Source organism: Electrophorus electricus, chromosome 17, assembly GCF_013358815.1.
Source record: "Electrophorus electricus isolate fEleEle1 chromosome 17, fEleEle1.pri, whole genome shotgun sequence".
NCBI classification, from domain to species: domain Eukaryota; kingdom Metazoa; phylum Chordata; class Actinopteri; order Gymnotiformes; family Gymnotidae; genus Electrophorus; species Electrophorus electricus.
In genome coordinates, this window is record NC_049551.1 from 4,292,355 (window position 1) to 4,311,820 (window position 19,466).

Below are 19,466 nucleotides of genomic sequence, written 5' to 3' on the forward strand. Positions count from 1 at the left end.
GAATTTACTACTAATATATAACTGCTAATACATTTGGATTGGAATGACAAATAACTGGACCGAGCCCCTTTATGATGATCAATAACCTGAGCCAATAGCCTTAACCTTTAGAAAGACTTGCTCCAGTCTGTTCCATCACAATGGGAGAGATGCAGAGTGTCCAAGCCTGAAACGTAAAGGACACGTAAAGGAGCCAAATGGGTCCCAGACTTCCATTTACAGATCCACAATGGGAATAAATCTGGAGCTGTGTGGAGAAAGACTCCCTGGGTGCTCACACACGAGTGACACAATTCCTCCATCTGCTATCGTTTAAGAGGGTGTTCCAAACTCTCCATGGTGCTTTCCCCTCACTCCAACACGATGCATACAATATAAGAGATGTGCAAAAAGAAAAGATGTACAAGAACCCATTCATCGCAAGATTGTTCAAGGATCGCACACATTTTTCAGTATTTTTGTCACATCTTTCTGAAACCCCTGCTGTCTGTCTGAATATGAAGAGGAATTATGCCATTCTTCACCTCCTTCAGAGTATTTCACAGCCTTACGGGTCATTGTCATCCCACGTCACGCCCCAGTGAAATGTGACCCCAAACTCAGGGTGATTGATGGCCTTGCTGTCCAGCTGATGCTCCGTTGCGGCCATGCGCTCATCCACGCGCATCCGACCTCTCAGCCCTTTAATGGTCACCCAGGCCAGCCGTGATTTTAGTACGATCCGTTGGTGCTTCCAGCTTCAACTGATACGGTAAGGTTTGCTGTTGTTCTTTCTTTCTTTTTTTTTTTTTTAATCTTCTGTATTAATTAGCCAGCATTTTACAATGCCTTAGATATAACACATAGCAGCGTAAAAAAGTAAACACTACATGTACACACAAAGCACAACCACTATATTAATTTATTAATTCAATAAAATGTTCAAAATGTATTTCATTATTATTACATTGCTATAATAATTAAGACATAATTTTGTAATGACTGAAGACATGAATCACCAGACAAGCGCGCTTTCATCTTGGTCTTTGTCTGAAAACCAGTTCTTAGAGGCAGAGCACGGTGGCACCAAAGCCTACCACACCAGTTCTTTCTCCAGCCTTTTTTTCCCCTTCGCTCCCCCTTTTTGTGTCGTTCCCCACGTGTCGAATATATTAGCAACCCAAATTAGAGGGAGGCTGGTCTTTACCGCGGTGTCGGATTTCAGTCGGCGAGGTGCGGCGTGTCCACACGGCGCACAGCTCACGCTGAATTAGATGCTTGAGGGACCGTTATGCGGAGGTGCGCGTTGCTTTTGTGTTTGATCATTGGGGAAGTGATACACAGGACAAAGTGGCCTTTCGTTTGAGATTGCAGGGAGAAATCTCTGAACTGCGCAGTCTGCTTGCTTACACCTGACGGGCAGCCGGCAAGCAGCAGTGTGTTATTTGCCGGTGAAAGCAGTCCGTTAGTGAAACCCCTGGAAAGGAAGAGAAATCAGGTTTTAATCTGGTATGGATTTTACGATGTCTTGGTAAAACATTCGTTTTGCACAGACTCGCCAACTGCTACTGGATCTCTCGTCAGAACGATCTGCAAATACATCTGCACACAAATAGGATTTGGGGGCACAACGGACCGCACAGAGAGAACGGCCGACCTCAGTCAGATGAATGTAAGTGAAGGCAAACGCCGCTCTCGAGGGTCTTTTGGTATGCTCACGGTTACGAAGGGGATGCTAGAAGGCGTAGCAATGTCCCTGAAATAATGTGAGGTCGTCCTACATGATGCATTCATCATACATGCCACATCCATCATACATTCATCACACATGATTTAAACCAGCAGTGTGTTATCGATAATCTCATTCTCATTCATGCATTTTCATGCAATAAAAAAGCAAGACCCTTTTGCCCGTTTGACTTGTAGTGGCCAATTCATTCAGACCAGAATCTTGGAGACCCGCCGTGCCAGTGGAGATAAAGAGATCAAGTGTGGCATGTCCACGTAGCCTATTTAATATCAGCCGTCGGGGAACAGCGTCATGTGTCGAACCGCTAACTCGTCACGGAATACCCCGTCACGTCCAGAGGAAAAGAGCCTGTGATGTGTATTTTGTGACATCGCCTAGTCTTTACACATTGCATTTTAAATAGAGTGTATAGCCTGAGCCTCAATTTTAAAATGGTCAAGTGACTATTAATCCAAATAATTGTATGATAGATTAATACAGTTATGAGTTTTATAGAGCGATATGAATATTACAAAATGACATCAGCATAATTGAAATTAAATAAGGTTACTTTTAAGTGTCTGCTTGCAGGTGTCAAAAATGTCTGTGAATTACAGGCAAATGAAAGTAAATGGACACTTCTGATGCGAGCGAATCTTTCAGGTTATGGACATGTACCGAAAGCCCAATGTCAGGAAGGGAGGCACATAGGTCGTCACCATATCCGTCGCGCGTAAACTTGGCCACTCAGCCTAAGTGGACCAGGCGAGGCACGCATTCGTCTAAAAATGACTCTCTCTCTTTGTTAAAAACAAGAAACACATGTTGGATTTTTTTTTTTCTGGATTACCGTTTTTCTCTGGACGTGGCTACTGTACGGGTATAATACGTACCCTACCGTCACGCTTACCTCGGTACGCTGGACATGACTAGTATTTGGGTTACTTTAGTGCAATAAGCTTTACGTAGGTCGAAATGTTTCAAAGATGTAAGAACAACCGAAGATAACCCAAATGTATACCGAATACAGAGTTTTGTGATTCAAAAACGTTCGGGTGGTCCGTAGGAGTCACGGGTGTGCGGAATATATCTTTTGTTCACGTGCTGTTCCATGTTATGTATGGATCTAGGTTATTTTATAACAGCTAGGTTATTTTCTGACTTTTATGATTATTTCGTATTTTATATATTGATGTAAATTTAATTATTATATTATGCATAAGTCAGACCTCTTACTAAATGGACTCGGTATTTGTTTAATGAGCAGTAGAAAAAAAACTGAACCTGAAAAGACATGCAATTATCTTATTCTGTCCAGTTTTTTTCGTCTTCATATTTTAAACCCGTGTCATTACTGGGCAGACTATCAAACTGGTCCCAGATCAGATAAGTATCTACTAAGACTCAGCTCTAGTAGTGTGTCCGTGAGGTATGCACAGCGCACATTCTCAGCGTGCGTCGCAGATCACAGAACCGTAAAATAAAACAGCGCCCAGCAAGGGGCAGTCTGACGATACTACTACTCATCGGCAGTTGGACCAGGTTCACAGAGCTGCTTTTACCGAGGGTTGGAGGGTTTTTTTTCGTGTTACTGGGATTCATGCAGACCTGCGATTGCCTGCTCCTAAAAACTGTTTAAGAGGACTGTGGTATGACGAGCTATATTCTAGTTTAGTGGTTCTTAGTCATCAAAATGCTGAACACAATAATTTGTCTGTTTTTGTAACCCTTTGTTAGCTGAAATGGCTGTATAGTAAAACCAAGAATAATCTGTGTTCTCCAATCACTGTAATGAAAATTTTGGGGGAAAATAGCCATCTCTAGTTTTTATGCTTTTTTTTGTCTTTTATTTTCTTTTTTGCTCTAGTTTTATTTTCTAAGATCCAGGAATCAGTGTTAATGTTTAATGAACAGCCCTAAAACGATAGAAAACGTAAACGTTTTTTCTTTGGCTTTTTTCTGTTTTTGCTATTGTGAGACTGTGCTTCCACGTACTTTACTTTGCGGTATGAGCTGTATTCTGAATAACCACCCATTTTGTCTCATAAGATTAAATCTGAATGTTAAGTACTCATGTCATGAATTGCAAGCACGTGCACGTGTGCATGCGTAAAAAACACGCGCGCGCGTGCACAGACGCACGCGCGCGCGCGCTCTCTCTCGAATGTGTAATTGATGACAGAAGGGAGAGTGGAGTGAAAACAAATAAGATTGCACATCTGATCCTCTTTCTTAAGTAGCTGAGGGAAAATGTTTACACAAGAATTGAACTCCAAGCCTTTCCCACTTGCTCAAGGCATCCCTGAGACATTCTGCTTCTCCTCTTCATGATTATAAGTGCCTTATTACCACATCTACCAAAACAATGCTGAAGTCGAATGAAAAAAGAACATTCAATTTTAATTAGTTTGCAAAACACTCTCTGTAGCTGGGCTGTACCCTCAGCTTGCTGGCACTGTTAAAGCAAAAACTTTTATGGCTAAATGCTCCAGAATTATGTTGTTCTAGAAATCAGGCTCTCCTTTCTGTCCATGGAAGGTGGTTATTATTAATAGCCTCTTTAGAAGTATAATAATGTAGTGGTGTGGTTTTTGTTGAGTGAGATCACATAATGCCGTCCCAACATTTTTCAGTGGTTGGTTGGACTCTTTCAGATGCTTTTTGTACTGTTTTTGCTGCAGTATGTGTTCTTGTACATCCTGCAAGGATGCCATGTATGGTGTTTGGGTATTGAAGGGTTGCTGGGTTCATATTGCATGTATGGTGTTTGGGTATTGAAGGGTTGCTGGGTTCATATTGCATGTATGGTGTTTGGCTATCGAAAGGTTGCTGGGTTTAAATCACATTGTAGAGCTGAGTGTATACAGCGGCAGAGCTGCCTGCCCCAGAAGAAAATTTTCTCTGCTTTCCACTTTCCAGTTTGGTTAAAATACTGAAGTCTGGTGGAGCTCTCTCTCTCTCTCTCTCTCTCTCTCTCTCTCTCTCTCTCTCTCTCTCTCTCTCTCTCTCTCTGAGATAGATAGATAGATAGATAGATAGATAGATAGATAGATAGATAGATAGATAGATAGATAGATAGATAGATAGATTGATTGATTGATTGATTGATTGATTGATTGATTGATTTTGTTTCTTGGTTTCTAATCAGTTTTTGCCTAGTGGACACTAGCCCAAACACAATGACATTAAAACACATTCATTGTTTATTAACAGGTAAAATTCATAAGTGCCTCGGACCCGCTGCTTTCTTAAGTCATGGAGCAAATTTTACTCCTGCTCCTCTGAGCTGACAGAATGGTGGCATTCGTGTTCCATTTTGTGCCAGTAATGGGCACTGAACTCAAGCCTGACATGAGCCAAATGAGCTGGAAACACCATGCTTAGAGATAAGGCAGGAGTCTGCTCCAGCCCATGTAAACCTCTGCTGAGGCATGATTCCTGTTAACTATGTTGAACTGCTGATCTTGGACCTGCTACTTCATGCTATTTCCTGACAGTAACAATTACAGAGGATTCACAAACTGGTCTTAGATCAGTATAACGGACCTAGCTTCTACCAACATCCGTGATGGAACAAAGTTTTGGAAGAAGTGAAGCTTTGGCCACTTAGGTGTTCTTGGCCTGAGCAGCAGGCGTTGAGCCCCACAGCCTGGTCTAGGCTGACATTAATGAGACCCACCACATTATTATTCACATTTCACTAAATTCAACATCCATACATCACTCACATATATGCTAGTAAAATTTGGATTTATTTTGTCCATGTGTAAATAATGGAAGTGTACTGTATATTCCCTTCACTTGGGCTCAATTGCACATAGAATTCATAGAATATTGTATTCATTCTCATAGACAAGGGGTTTTACTGAATAACCTATAAGGTAGTAAGTTCAACCGATCTAACCCACCCATGTGACCCATGCATGTCTTAAAAGAGAAGCCGAGTGCCTCAGCTACCGATGACGTCACATCAGTGATCATTGCATGGAAATAAAAGAGCGAGAAAGGCTCAAGAGAGTGTGACGCCGTGATCGCTGAATGGCTAGAGTAAATACAAACTACCATGCTGTGAGCACACACGTCTCTAGTACTTGACCTAATCAGAGTGCCCTCTGATCCCAGAGTGAAGCTTGGAAGGGTCGAGATCTAACTGCAGACTCTCGATGGTTGGAGTAGAAAAAGGGGGCAAGAGAACTTGATATGTTGCCACTGATGTGTTTAATATCTCGTCTTCTCCAATAACAAGTTGGCCGTTTGCATGTTAATAATTCATCTCTCTCACTCTCTCTCTCTCTCTCTCTCTCTCTCTCCTTCCCCGTCTCTGTTTTCCTGTCTAGTTTTAGTCCTGTAGAGCGCACACATTGCAGGCTCCGATCACAACACGGGAAACCGCAGGTTGTTTTGGATTTGTGTCAGACCCTCTCTGCGCCGGTCCTGGAGTGCCCCCCACCCCTCCCAGTGATACACCCGCCTCCGCCAGCAAGGACAAATATCTGCTGTGTCCTTGTGTTACTGATTCGAAATCTGGCAAATCGCATAGCGGAAAAGAAGTGAACAGTTCAATTCAGTGTTTGTTTTACTTGTGGAAGAATAATATAGCTTTTCTCTGGCACGGTGAAGAGACAGGAAAGGGGGTTGGATTTTTAATAAAGAGCTTCTTTTGATCCTTGTGACCAGATTTGGCTTTTCACCCCAGTGTTTTGTCTCTGGCAAGTTCTTTTGATACATTTTTGAAATGTTTGAGTAAAACAAAGCAGTTCTGGCCATTGGGTGTCAGCAGATGATCAATGTCATGTGGTAAATTTGTTGGAGGCTGTTCAGCACTGCAAAAATTTTACAAGTCACCCTCGGGTGCCACTTCACTGTTCTCATGGGAGAAGGAATGATGTCAACATTTTCCAGTGAGGTTCTGAGAGGATTTAGAGATTCGAAAAATACACCCAAAAAACCAGCCACCGTTTTGAGAGAGGCGGGGAAATTAGATTTGGCAGTCTAAAAATATTTCTTAGAGCTAGTGAATTGAAAGAGGGGGGGAGGAATAGGATGACTAGTGACACGCAAGTATAGCCCCACCCCCCGCGGTGACATCACAGAGTGTGTGGCTTTAGGGTCAGAGTGGGCCGCCTGTCCGAGTGCATGTCTTGGTGTGAAGTACACATCGCCTGGACGTGTGGGGTCACCCCCGGTAACCCTTGGGTTTGTTTTCTCTGGCCTTGCCTCCAGTGCTTATGGGAAAGGGGGAGAACTGGAAGCCCCAGAGTTTATTTCATGCTGTTTTTTTACTGAGATTACCTCTCCATGTTCCTGCAGTTAGAATGCTTTTTCAGGAGACTTCATATCCCATTAAAGCAGCCTCTTCGAGAAGCTGTAAACAAAGCAAACAAGTGGCTGGTGTTTGTGTGTTCGTGCGCATGTGTTAGTAAACGGAACTGTCCGGAAACGTGCTACACCACGCTGTCCCAGCCGGACTGCATCGTGTTCACCTGACAGGCTGTTTCGGTGGCAGTGTGTGTGTGTGTGTGTGTGTGTGTGTGTAAAGGCTTTCCTCACCTCCTGCCGAACCGTCCTGCCCGACTCCAGCGGTGACGCTGGCACACCTCCCAGGTCTCTGCGCCAGTAGCAGCTCATGGCGCTCTGGGCCTCTGCTCCAGTCCAACCCTGATTAAGGAGATGTTTTGCTAAAGCACACAGAGGATCCTGATATGGTAAAAGTAACTTGCCTGCAACTGCCCCCCAGAGCATCATCTCTGACTTTATTTCCATAAAGTTTGAAGCGAAACGTAATGTGCATGCCATAGTGTCAGTGAATGAGTCTCTATTGACATATCCTTACATAATAGGATAAGGCACCACATTAAATCCACTGTTTCACTACTCTGTGGAGAAGTGATTTTGACATGAAATACTTTACTGGTTTAGGGCGGTTTTACACTCTTGCTAAAGTCATGTATAGGTCACCCATACTCCAGAGCAATTCCCCTCTACACAACCTTATAGTATTCCAAATTTATCTCATGGACTTTGGGTCCTGTATTTTACACATTATGGGAACAGTACATAAAACTTGGCCTTTTTCTTCTTGGCCCGGCTCAGACTAGCAGGGCCGCTGCAGCTGCCGTCTCTGCTTGGTGCAGCAGGTCGGATGTAAACGGATCGGGCCTCGTCCGCCAAAGCTGCCGCTCACTGAGACCCGTCTGCCACCTTCACCCCAAAGCTAAGTCCCTGGTGACAGCTGGACAGCTAAATGCAGGAGGATCACGACTTGCGGTTCCCCAAATCCTGGAAACCGAGAAGGAGCGCATTCCTAACCCACCAGGCTCGGGGAGGCGAACGCCACCATGCAGCAAATCAGCATCCAGAAGGAAAAAAAAAGCCCTCCAGGAAGCCTGTATTTGAGGAGCACAAAACTGTGATTATTTATTGCTTTGTGGTTTTATGGTGGTTTTGATCATTATTACTGACCTGATCATCTTTAATGACGTTTAAATACAAAGAAACAGGTAAATGTTTCAAAACTATGAAGTGATTATTAAAAACTACGGAACAATTAAACTATGAAGGTAAACTATAAAAAAAATTGACATTGATGGTCTTCCTCCAAATGCTTATTTGGGAGACATCAGAAGTGGTTTAAATCTTACAGCTTCCCAACTGCGTCCTCCACATCAGTGCAGAAACTTGATCCGTGTACCTGCTACCTGCACGGTTTGGTTGTGCTTAAGAAAGCTGTGTGCTAACTCTTAGATTTAATGTGAGGTTCTCTTCTTTTGTATGGTATTTACTGACCAGTATGAACAATCATTATTCTGGTCCAAGATGCTCACTGGTTTCCAGCAACACAGTGAAGGCGCGTGCGCTGCATTGCTCGAATCAACTATACGGAGTCAAGCAGCCAAACTAGACATTTTTGGGGATTTGGAGTTCTCCACTCAAATAGTCCAACTCATCAGTTGATTGCCAGTTTTAGTGGGTGTGTCTGAGCAGGGAATTAACCTAACTGTACTGGACTCGAGCCTTCCAGAGTTGGATACTATTCCCTGAACAGCACAAATCAAATCACTAAAATCTCGCGTGTCCAACTCCGAGATGGCAGCTGCAGCTCTGGTGTGCTGGACTGTAGCAGTGCAGTGAACAGAAACCCCCTGCTACTTTTTCTCAGACGTCCCTGTCAGTCACTCCGTCTGGCTTCTGTTTATTCTATCTGATGGAGAGACAGATGGGTCTCTGCCATATATTTTAATAAGCTGTTAAATATAAGAATAAGACACATTGTCCGGGCAGTGTGGCCATTCAGAGAGGGCCTTTGTGACTCTGGAGCCTGTTTAATTTGGCTGCTATTGGTGCTTGTGCTCCCCTGCTGTGTCTGTTACATGCATTAGTGCGAGATGTGGCTTGTGACAGTCCCAGCTGGAGCCTACAGGGGGAGCTCTTCTCAGAATCCCCATACTCAACCGTATTACACCCGAAGGGCACTTCCAGTAGAGTGAGTGCACCCAACTGAGAGTTGCATACACAAAGATAGAGATAGCTCAGGCCTATGAACAAGGTCTGTGTGCCTTGTCTTTTTGGGGAGCAGATCCTTTTAAACAACTTGTATGAGACTTCTTTGAAGATTATGTGACAAACTTGAATCTAAAGTACTCGGATGAGGCGTGGTTTACAGAGACTAGTTATGGTGCCTTAGGTCTCTCTGTGTTGTGGGTATATGTATGTGACAGCTATGACAGACTGAGAGCGTGAGTGTGTAGTTATATGTGCTGGTGATGGGTTTCTAACAGCCAGATTATAGTGTGGGGCAGACAGCATGGAGCCCTTCTGGTTATCTGTGTCTGTGTGGTTATTCATCTGTGATTTCCACCATGACACACACACACGTACACATGCAAAAGCAAACCATTGCACACAGGATACTCATACCATGTATATCCATGCATGCACACTCACGGCCATGTACAAGTGCGTACGCACACACACACACACACACACACACACACACACACACACACACACACACACACACACACACACACACACACAACACACACATAGTGTATTATGGTACAGTTAACACATACACACACAAATACCGGAGTGACACATTCAATACACTGAACGATTGAGTAATTCTAAATATACTGTATAATTCATCTTTCTCTAAACTCACCCTCTGCCTTACTGAACTGCTCAAATACCTCTTTTGCCACTAGAGGGCGCATAAAAAGTAGAGTCGCGTGTAATGATACAAAAGTGAACTCATGTGGTCCAATCCACTGAAGCTGCAGAGCAAAAAAAAGCACATTTAAATTCAGATTCAATATTTCCTTTGTTCCCGTTTTGGTGCTTGCGGCTTATAGAAGACCTGTTGCTAAAAGAGTACTGACAAAGACGTATTGCAGTCCTGTTCTACCCATAAACACAGTCCAAAAGGATAGTCTGCACTGCGTTGCCAGTTTGGTTTGGAGAACCCCACGTTCGTCTCCCCAGCACGGAGTAGGTGGGGCTTTCTGAGGTTTGCACAGAGCTCCAGCAAGGTTGTGCTACTGCATAATCTGCTCTGTGCTTGTTTTTTTGTTTTTTTTAAACAGTGGATGAAATAGCATTGGTACAGCTGGCCACCTGTGGCTCTCGGCACCCCAAAGTCCCATTTGTGATAGACACACTTTTTTCTCCAAACACTTCCTTTTCTCTCTCTCTTCTTTTATCTTTGTTTCTCTCCCTTGTTCTCATAATGAACCATCATTTCCAGGACTAAAATATTGTTGAAAGCTTTTGAAAACTGTTTTTTGTTTTTTTCCCCCCCTCATTCCTCATGTTAGTGCTCCCGAGTAAACGGAAGCATAGGGAGTTGAGTGAATATTCCTTTCCCTACCACTTCGTGCCTTGTGATTTAAACATCATTAAATCTGTGCCACATTCCTGTCAAGCATAATGGTTATAGCACCTACTCAACTAAATACATATAGACAATTGAACTCTACTTTTACATCATCGTAATATACTTTAGCCAATATACTTTACAGTATTTTGACTTTAGCCAGTATACACAGTATTACAAAAAGACTTGGGCATTCTTTCATTATAGCCAATTGATGATTATTTTGATTCTATCCGAGGTGTTTATTGAACAGTCCATAAACCTGTCTGAAGTATATGCTAACAAGATAATGGTCACTTTGGTATGAAAACAGGGCAGTTCGAATTAGGTGGCACTGTTACTGCTTCCAAATATCCCGTTGAAGCTGAACACATTAAGTACAAAGGAGTGGTCCATGTGTGTGATGCGCGTAAGGACTGTGTTTCATTTGGAGAAAAGCTGTGAGTAGGATGCAGACAAGACAGCTTATAGTTGCCCAGCCATAGAGGCCCAGCTGGGTCAAAGCCTCTCTTTGCCTCAGTTCTCTAAACCACACACGCTCAGTGATCCACAGCGGACCTCCCGCATGCATTTGGACACCTTCTGCGCCATAGTCGTGGGGTTCTGATGCATGGCTGCATTTGAACGCGCTGGCGTTTGCTCTTTGTTTTTGGGATCTCTGGTCGTGACAAGCTGTTCTGTGTCTCTTCCCTTGCAGGAGTAAGAAACCAGGCTGCAGTGACGCTGTTCAAAGGCTTAAGAGACAACATGTATCATCGGTTTTACAGCCAAGGAGGCTGGAGGCTCAGGATATTGCTGCTTGTGCTCGTGACTGCAGAATCGGTAAGAATGACGGTCAGCGCAAACGCTGTGCCCGGTGTCCTGGAACTGCAGCTGGACGAAGAGCAGCCGGCTGGTACGATCGTGGGGGACATTAGTGCCGGATTACCTCCTGGAGAAACCGCGTCACTCTACTTCATCTCCGACCACGAGGGCACCGGAATAGGGAGCGACCTTCACATCGACGAGACCACCGGCATTATCCAGACCGCTCGCCAGCTGGACAGGGAGGTGAGGGATCACTATGGCTTCATAGCAGTCACAATGACGGGCCTCACGGTGAAAGTGTCCATCACGGTGAATGATATCAATGACCACGCTCCGGTCTTTCCCAAGAAGAAGGCTTCGCTAAAGGTCCCTGAACAGACTGCAGTGGGGACCAAATTTTCGCTGGAGCCGGCAACCGATGCAGACAAAGACCAGCTCACCACTCAGGGGTACCTCATCAAAGAAGGCAACGTGGGCCAAGTGTTTCGACTGGAGACGAAGAGAGCGGCAAACAAGGTCCTTTATCTGGACCTGGTGGTCAATGGTATCCTAGACCGAGAGAAGAGGGCATCTTACTCTTTGGTTCTGGAGGCCTTTGATGGGGGTTCTCCTAAGAAAACTGGACAGATGACTCTTGACGTGAACGTGCAGGACATAAATGACCATGCTCCTGTTTTTAATCAAAGTAGATACCATGCCATCATCTCTGAAAGCCTCCCCCAGGGTAGTAATATCCTTCAAGTGTTTGCCTCAGATGCAGACGAAGGTGACAATGGTCTTGTGCTTTATGAGATCAACCGCCGGCAAAGTGATCCAGATAGATACTTTGTCATTGACCCTCGTTCTGGAATTATCACACTTAACAAGCACCTGGACTTTGAAGTAAGGAAGGTGCATGAGCTGGTAGTGCAGGCCAAAGACAACGCCAGCCATCCCGAGATTACGAATGCCTTTGTCACTATCCATGTCCGTGACTACAATGACAATCAGCCAACTATGACTATTATCTTCCTCAGTGAGGATGGGTCTCCTCGAATATCCGAGGGTGCCCAACCTGGGCAGTATGTTGCCCGTATCTCAGTCTCAGACCCTGATTATGGTGAATATTCCAATGTTAATGTGTCCTTAGAAGGTGGAGATGGTAAGTTTGCTCTCACTACTAAGGACAGCATAATTTATCTCATCTGTGTGGACCAGGTTCTGGATCGCGAAGAGAGGGACTCATATGAGCTCCGCGTCATGGCAACAGACTCTGGCACTCCGCCACTCCGAGCCGAGTCCTCCTTCACAATTGAAGTCACAGACATCAATGACAATCCACCCCTGTTTGACCAGCAAGCATATAAGCAGACTATTCCAGAAGTGGTTTACCCAGGTAGCTTTGTGCTACAGGTGACAGCACGAGACAAAGACCAAGGCCCCAACGGCGATGTTCGCTATAGCATCCTGCCTAACAAGGGGACACATTCCAATTGGTTCACTATTGACCCTGTGACAGGGATCATCACTACAGCTACACAGCTGGATTATGAGACCGACCCGGTGCCAAGTGTCAAGGTGGTAGCTACGGACAGAGGGAAACCTCCTTTATCCTCCACTGCCCTTGTGGAAATCAGCCTGCAGGATATTAATGACAATGAGCCCGTCTTTGAGAGCGCCTTCTACAATGTGTCCATCAAGGAGAACACAGCTGCCGGGACCTGTTTCCTCGAGGTAGGTGTCTTCCTCTGCTCTCACGTATCCCTAACATAGAGCATACTATGCTATGAGGGTGTCAACATCATATGCACACATTTCATTCAGTCAGTTGTGAAAATTTGCCTCCCACAGGACTTACAGGCTTTATGGAATAATGAGCCAATATTTTTTATATTATATATATTATATAATATATTTATTCACTCAGATCGTTTGTTAATTTCACCTACTTGGAAAAATAACGTGGTGGATCTAAATAATATTCACATTATTATTCACCTCCTGAGACCATCTGTGACTCCGAAATAACATTTACATTTGCAGATGATATCCCTGAACACTTGTTGCTTGGTTGAAATTTTAGAATTTTGAAATTATGTTTTGAAATACTGACCTAAGGGTCTAACCAAGTGTTGATTACCACCGTTCAGCAGCAAGGGAAATTGGGGCAGATTTTCTTTTTTTGTTGTTTTTTCTCTTTTCTTGCATACAAACACCAATCTCACAGTTCAGAAGCACTCAGGAATATATGGTTCCAACAGAAGCATCTGCACTAAAAGTGCCTTCCAGGAAAAACAGCCTAGATAAATACTGGAATTCCACATTGTTGCAGGTTCATTTAACTTACATTTTTAGAGAGCGGTTGGTCAGTGATCAGAGGAATTTGGAATGAGGGTTCCCTATAAGGGGAGGAGTAATGAAAGTGGGAAGGTGGTAGCCTGCCACACAAAGAGCGATACAACAGTGCAGACAGGAACAGAAAAGAATATAGGCAGGGCGAGGGAAAAGGAGAGAGAAAAGAGGACATGAAAGAGAGAAGGGAATATAAAAATTTGAGAGCTGAATTGTTTTCAGTGGTCATCTGCAAGAGTTCTCAAAAACCCAAAAACCTGTCAGTTTACAGAAGCTATTCTGCTTAGTGTTAAAGCCCTTGGTTCCTATCCAGTAATGATGAAATTTCAGCTTTGAACGAACTAGTTTTTTTTTTTTGTTTTTTTCGTTTCAAACTATTTTTTGACAGCTATTATTAGTCAACATCATCTTTAGAACTCATTTCATACCACACACCAGCAGTGTTGGTTTCTCAGTGTGCAAAGAATGTGATTTTATTCATTCCACTGCCTCCCCCAAAGCCACAAAGGACCAAACCAGGACACTTGGACAATCCACAGGACGAGAGTGTTTTTGCCATAGCGCCGCTAGAGCTCACACTATCCAAGCCGCACCGTGCCTCTCACTTGCTTATACACAGCGCCAAACTGGCTGTGGTGCCTGGTTCCATTTCACGGGGGAGACATGCCTGGCCCTGATACGCGACAGGAGCTTCTCTTCACTTCTTTTGGGACCCACAGGGATGTCCTCTTTCAAACGAGAGTTTGATTTAGGGTATGGATTTATCAGCTCAGCCACCTGGAAATGAGAGCTTAGAACACACACGCCAGTCAGTCATACTGTCTGTCCGCCATATGCAGAACAAGGGCACGTTTGAGAGAGTTATAGAAGGCTTTGTTCAATTAGTTGTTCGTCATGCATGTCCAGTGTGGAGACAGTAATTATAAATAGTAGAACTGGGAGTTTGGCAGCTGAACGTATGTTTCCCCCCTCAGTAGCTCCAGATCTTGCAGCTAATTCATTCGCTCATTCTCTCTGAAGATTCATCCGCTAAGTTAGCTGTATCACACAAGAGGGAAAGGGCTGCTTGCTTTGTAGTTATTTTTCAGGTCCCCCACTCTCTCAGGAGTGCTCTCTCATGGGGCCTGTCAGGTCTGCTTCTCAGTACGTGCGGATGTCGGGAGTTTAGACTGAGAACCAAAACCCGATTCAGAAGGAGGTCCACGGCGTCCGAGCTGAGAATGAGCCCTCTGTGTGCGCCTTAGTTCACTTCCTTCAGCACAGCGGAGCGACCGTTGAGTTTCCTCTTCAGAGCAAGTCATGCTCTTGTGCTGGTCTGGGTTCAGTTACTCGGCGGATGACATCCGGGAGTTTTGACATGGGGGAAGACGGACCCGGCTCGCAGCGCTCGGTGAGGTTATTTTACTCTAAGTTCTTGCATAGCCTGAGGGGCTGACTCTTTCCAGTTCTCATGCAATCATGCATCTGTTAGCATTAGGAATGACAGCTAAAGATGGCCCAGTTTTTGTATTGTGCTCCATCACGTTCCGTTTCAGAACAAATGATTGAAGTGCTGCACCCATTTCCACCCTGCAGACTACATTTCTCAGGGTGGGCTTTGATTAGCTTCATGTTTAAAGCAGGAATCTTTGTGTTTATCATCTCTGCACTGAGGTAGAGACGATTCTTTTCCTGTGCGAGTCGTGTCTTGGCGACCTTTCATTTCGCTGAACTCAGACCTACTCACCAGGCCTCGGAAGCCAACCATATCTGCATCACATGCCAGAGCTTGCGTAAGTATGTTCCGCATTAGACACGGGGATGTTTGAGAATGCTCTGGGGTGATTTCATCCTTTCCTTCACTCAGCGGCCTCTGCGATGCTGCATGACGTGTCCGTGCAACATGCGTGTGTGTGTGAGTGCAGGTGCAGATGTGCAGGAGTCGCCATTAAACCTCAGTAAATTTCTCTGTCTCTCCACCTGTCTCAGCGATCACGCACTCCATGGTGTTAAGTAATATTTTTCCTGAATCCACATGGACAGACTAAGCATATTTAATAAGGCCAAGGGTAGGAACACATCTGGGCCCGTGCTAGTGGAGGAAGCTACCTGGGGACGGTTTCCTGTAACACAAGACCTGGCCTGCAGTGGGGTCACGTAGAAGTGTGCCCCACTGGAAATACGAGCCAGACTGTGGCTACCTGCTCACACAGAGTCTATCATGCAGGCCTGCAGAGCACAAAACCCTTTTGTACTCAATCTGGGGAAGGACTGAATATATATGCAGAAACAAGATGCATACATCACTGCATGTTTTGCCTGGCAGGCACCTATAGAATATTTTTAAATTAATTATTATAATATGTGGTCTGTTTGTTTCTCAGAATGGTATACACACACACACACACACACACACACACACAAACACACACACACACACAGACACCCTCCAATCACTGACATAGAGGCCTGCTCTGAAAGACTGCATGCAGTAAAAACTATTCCCATGAAGCCAAAACAATTAGTTGATTCACTAAAAAAACACTTCAGGAGCAGAGCTGTTGCTTTGTGTTTACTCTGATTACTCACAATCTTAAATATAGGCAGATAGTCTGGCTTTGTCGAAGGGGGTCGCAGTATGCCTCATTAAGTTGAATGCTTGCTACCATATGGCATAGATTGTACTTCCCCTACTATTATTCCATCTTATTTTTCTGCTATTTTTAATTATGCATTTTCCTTCACAAATATGCAGTGCTCCCTGATTTAGTGAACTCATGAATATATGTTGATTTTGTTTTGTCATGACCAGCCAATGTCACATATATTGGAACAGAGGTAAAGCCATTCTAAATACAAGGCCGGAACATGAACCATCCCCCAAACCCCCCACTCACACACACACACACACACACACACACACACACACACACACACATCTTTTTCTGTGGGAGATCAAGCTTGATTTGTTTGAAGGATGAACGAGAAAGCTGGGAGCATATGCGTGAAGTCCCGGTGTGGAAAACCTCCCACTTGCTCCATACATACAATGCATTTCCTGTACTGCTACAGTTCCATCCAGTTCAAAGGCTTCTCCGATATACGAAACAATAATTGGACAGCAAAGAATGAGAATGTGAAGATAGTTGCATTCTTTCAACTTTCTGTTACCCCCAGAGTGGACACCTGCCTATCATTGTAAATAAACTCCCATGCATGCACTGTACTTTCCCTTATAAACAGCAGGAGGGAGGACGTGTCATGAAGAGTTAAAGACCTCTATTTTCTTAAACCCCCATCCCATAGGGACTCATAGACTCATTCCTTTTATCCTTAGTTCACTCCTTTTGTCTTAACACTTTTTTACCATTCCTTGAAATCTCATTGTATGTTTTGTTCCCACATCCCCACATCCCCAAGTATCTCCTCATGTTCCTGACCTCCAACCTGACCTCACATTTCCTCCCTTGTGGAGATGTACATAGAGGAGACCACAAGAAGGAAATTCTGCTAAGTCCTTACTGGCCAAGCTCCAGGAGGTCCTGTGGGTCACGGTGGTCCTTGTGGTCACACTAAATGAATTTCATGACATATGGAGGTAGATTAGTGTAAGTCTATAAAGTTATTAGGGTTCAGGAAAAGTTGGGGTGTGGGATAAGGTAGCAGGAGGTCTATAGGTTTAAGGGTGATAACTTTTCCTGGAGTGACAGATATGGTCAATATGATCTTAAGCAAATCCAGATTAAAAAAAAAGATCCTGACAGCAGGTGGTTGAGACCCACATCTGCTCTTTATGAGGAAGGTGTACAGAAGATCTGGGACGTGCTCTGGAGGATTCGTGCTTTAGTGCTCGACATGTCCCAGTAGAGGTCAGCTCAGTCAGTAAATTCCTCCAATTCCTACATCGTTCCTTTGAAAGTCAAGGACACCAGATCAAAATGCATCTTGATTGACTAATGACAAAGCAGTCCCAAACTGCTTGCTGCAAAGCGAAATAACCCAGCGAATGTGTTTTGGTATTTTGGTACTGGTTTTTTTTGCATTGTTCATAGATGAATTGTCAGAGGGGTATGTAAACCTTGCTGAGTCTCACAACATGACTTACCGCCTTGTAATAGCTCCTTGTCCAGAAATGTGGATGACACCAGTTTTCCATTCTTAGGTCAGAGTGTTTCTTCCAGATTATTGTCCTACCAAATTGTGAGGAAGAGAACCCAGAATACTGTTTGTGCTTCTTTTGTCTCTGGGACAATGAGACAGTGACATTGTGATATATTGTGCCTTTCACCTTCTTATTCTCCGGTGAGCTCCGATGCTGACAGAGGAGCCAGATTTGTCCAAGATGAGTCCTGAGGTATCCAAGAACAAGTGGAAATGAACTGTTCTTGATCCTGTTTGCTGTTCCAACTGCTTGTCTCTCACCAGACTTCTTCTAAATCAACATCTCAAAGGCAAGCATGTTCCAGAACTCCTTATACTAACATAGACACACACACACACACACACACACACACACACACACACACACACACACACACACACACAGAGTCTGGCTTCCATATTCATACTCAAGCAATTGTAGATTATAATCAACCAAGTTCACTTGACATTATATAAACAAGTGTCAGCAAAGCTTTTTCATTTCCTTCTTCTTGCCAGCCACAATGGCCTCTGCTTTCGTATAGTGAAGACCTGAATGGCCGAGCTGGTTGGGATCAAACACAGCTCAAGCATTTTGGAAGGCATGCATGCTGAGGTGACATTTTGGGACAGTTTGTGTACAGCAACGGCTCTTTCGGACCAAAGAGGTTTGTTTCGGAGCACGTTTGAGAGTGCAAACATGGGCCAGGCATGCCTGTTCTTCAGCACACACCCAGTCCTGCCCTCCCTGCTTGGCTTTCAGCCCATCCAATCAGAATCCCTGGCCTGCCTCCAGTGCACGGTAATGAAGAATATGAAGAATGAGCAGGGTGATGGGCTGGATACTAACTTTAACAACTAAAAAACCCAAACCAAAACAAAATGTATTCATTAACGCAAACATTAGACAAAGGAATAAATGACTATTGGAGCTGACCAATTTGTCTTTTAAAATTTTGTTCTGGATTATTTATTTATTTATTTATCTGTTTCTTTTAATATCTATCATTTATGGCTTATGTACTTGTTCTTATAAATGCTTCCCAATTCTCTCACGTTTCCCCATTCCCCCACATTTCCCAATTCTCTTGTGTTTCCAAATTCCCTCATGTTTCCCAATTCTCTCATATTTCCCAGTTCTCTTGTGTTTCCCAATTTGCTCCTGTTTCCCAGTTCTCTCACATTTCCCAGTTCCCTCATGTTTCCAATTTTTCCCACGTTTCCCAATTCTCTTGTTTCCCAATTCTCTCATGTTTCCCAGTTCTCTTGTGTTTCCCAGTTCCCTCCCGTTTCCCAGTTCCATCACATTTCCCAATTCCCTCATGTTTCCCAATTCTCTTGTGTTTCCCAATTCCCTCACGTTTCCAAATTCTCTCACATTTCCCAACTCTCTTGTGTTTCCCAATTCTCTCACGTTTCCCAGTTCTCTTGTGTTTCCCAATTCGCTCCCGTTTCCCAGTTCCCTCACATTTCCAAATTCCCTCATGTTTCCAAATTTTCTCACGTTTCCCAATTCTCTTGTTTCCCAATTCTCTCGCGTTTCCCAGTTCTCTTGCATTTCCCAATTCCCTCTCGTTTCCCAGTTCCCTCATGTTTCCCAATTCCCTCATGTTTCCAAATTCCCTC

General features: G+C 44.1%; 1 protein-coding gene across 1 annotated transcript in view; it reads left to right on the plus strand.

Moving 5' to 3' along the window:
• The first annotated feature begins 1,151 nt into the window (after nucleotides 1-1,151).
• dchs1b (dachsous cadherin-related 1b) overlaps nucleotides 1,152-19,466 on the plus strand; it is an 83,598-nt gene continuing 65,283 nt past the window's right edge. Inside the window, exons 1-2 of the mRNA XM_027000893.2 lie at nucleotides 1,152-1,651; nucleotides 11,281-13,103. Of these exons, the coding sequence (XP_026856694.2) occupies nucleotides 11,331-13,103 (1,773 nt within the window). The 5' untranslated portion in view covers nucleotides 1,152-1,651; nucleotides 11,281-11,330. The remainder of the gene's footprint in view (nucleotides 1,652-11,280; nucleotides 13,104-19,466) is intronic.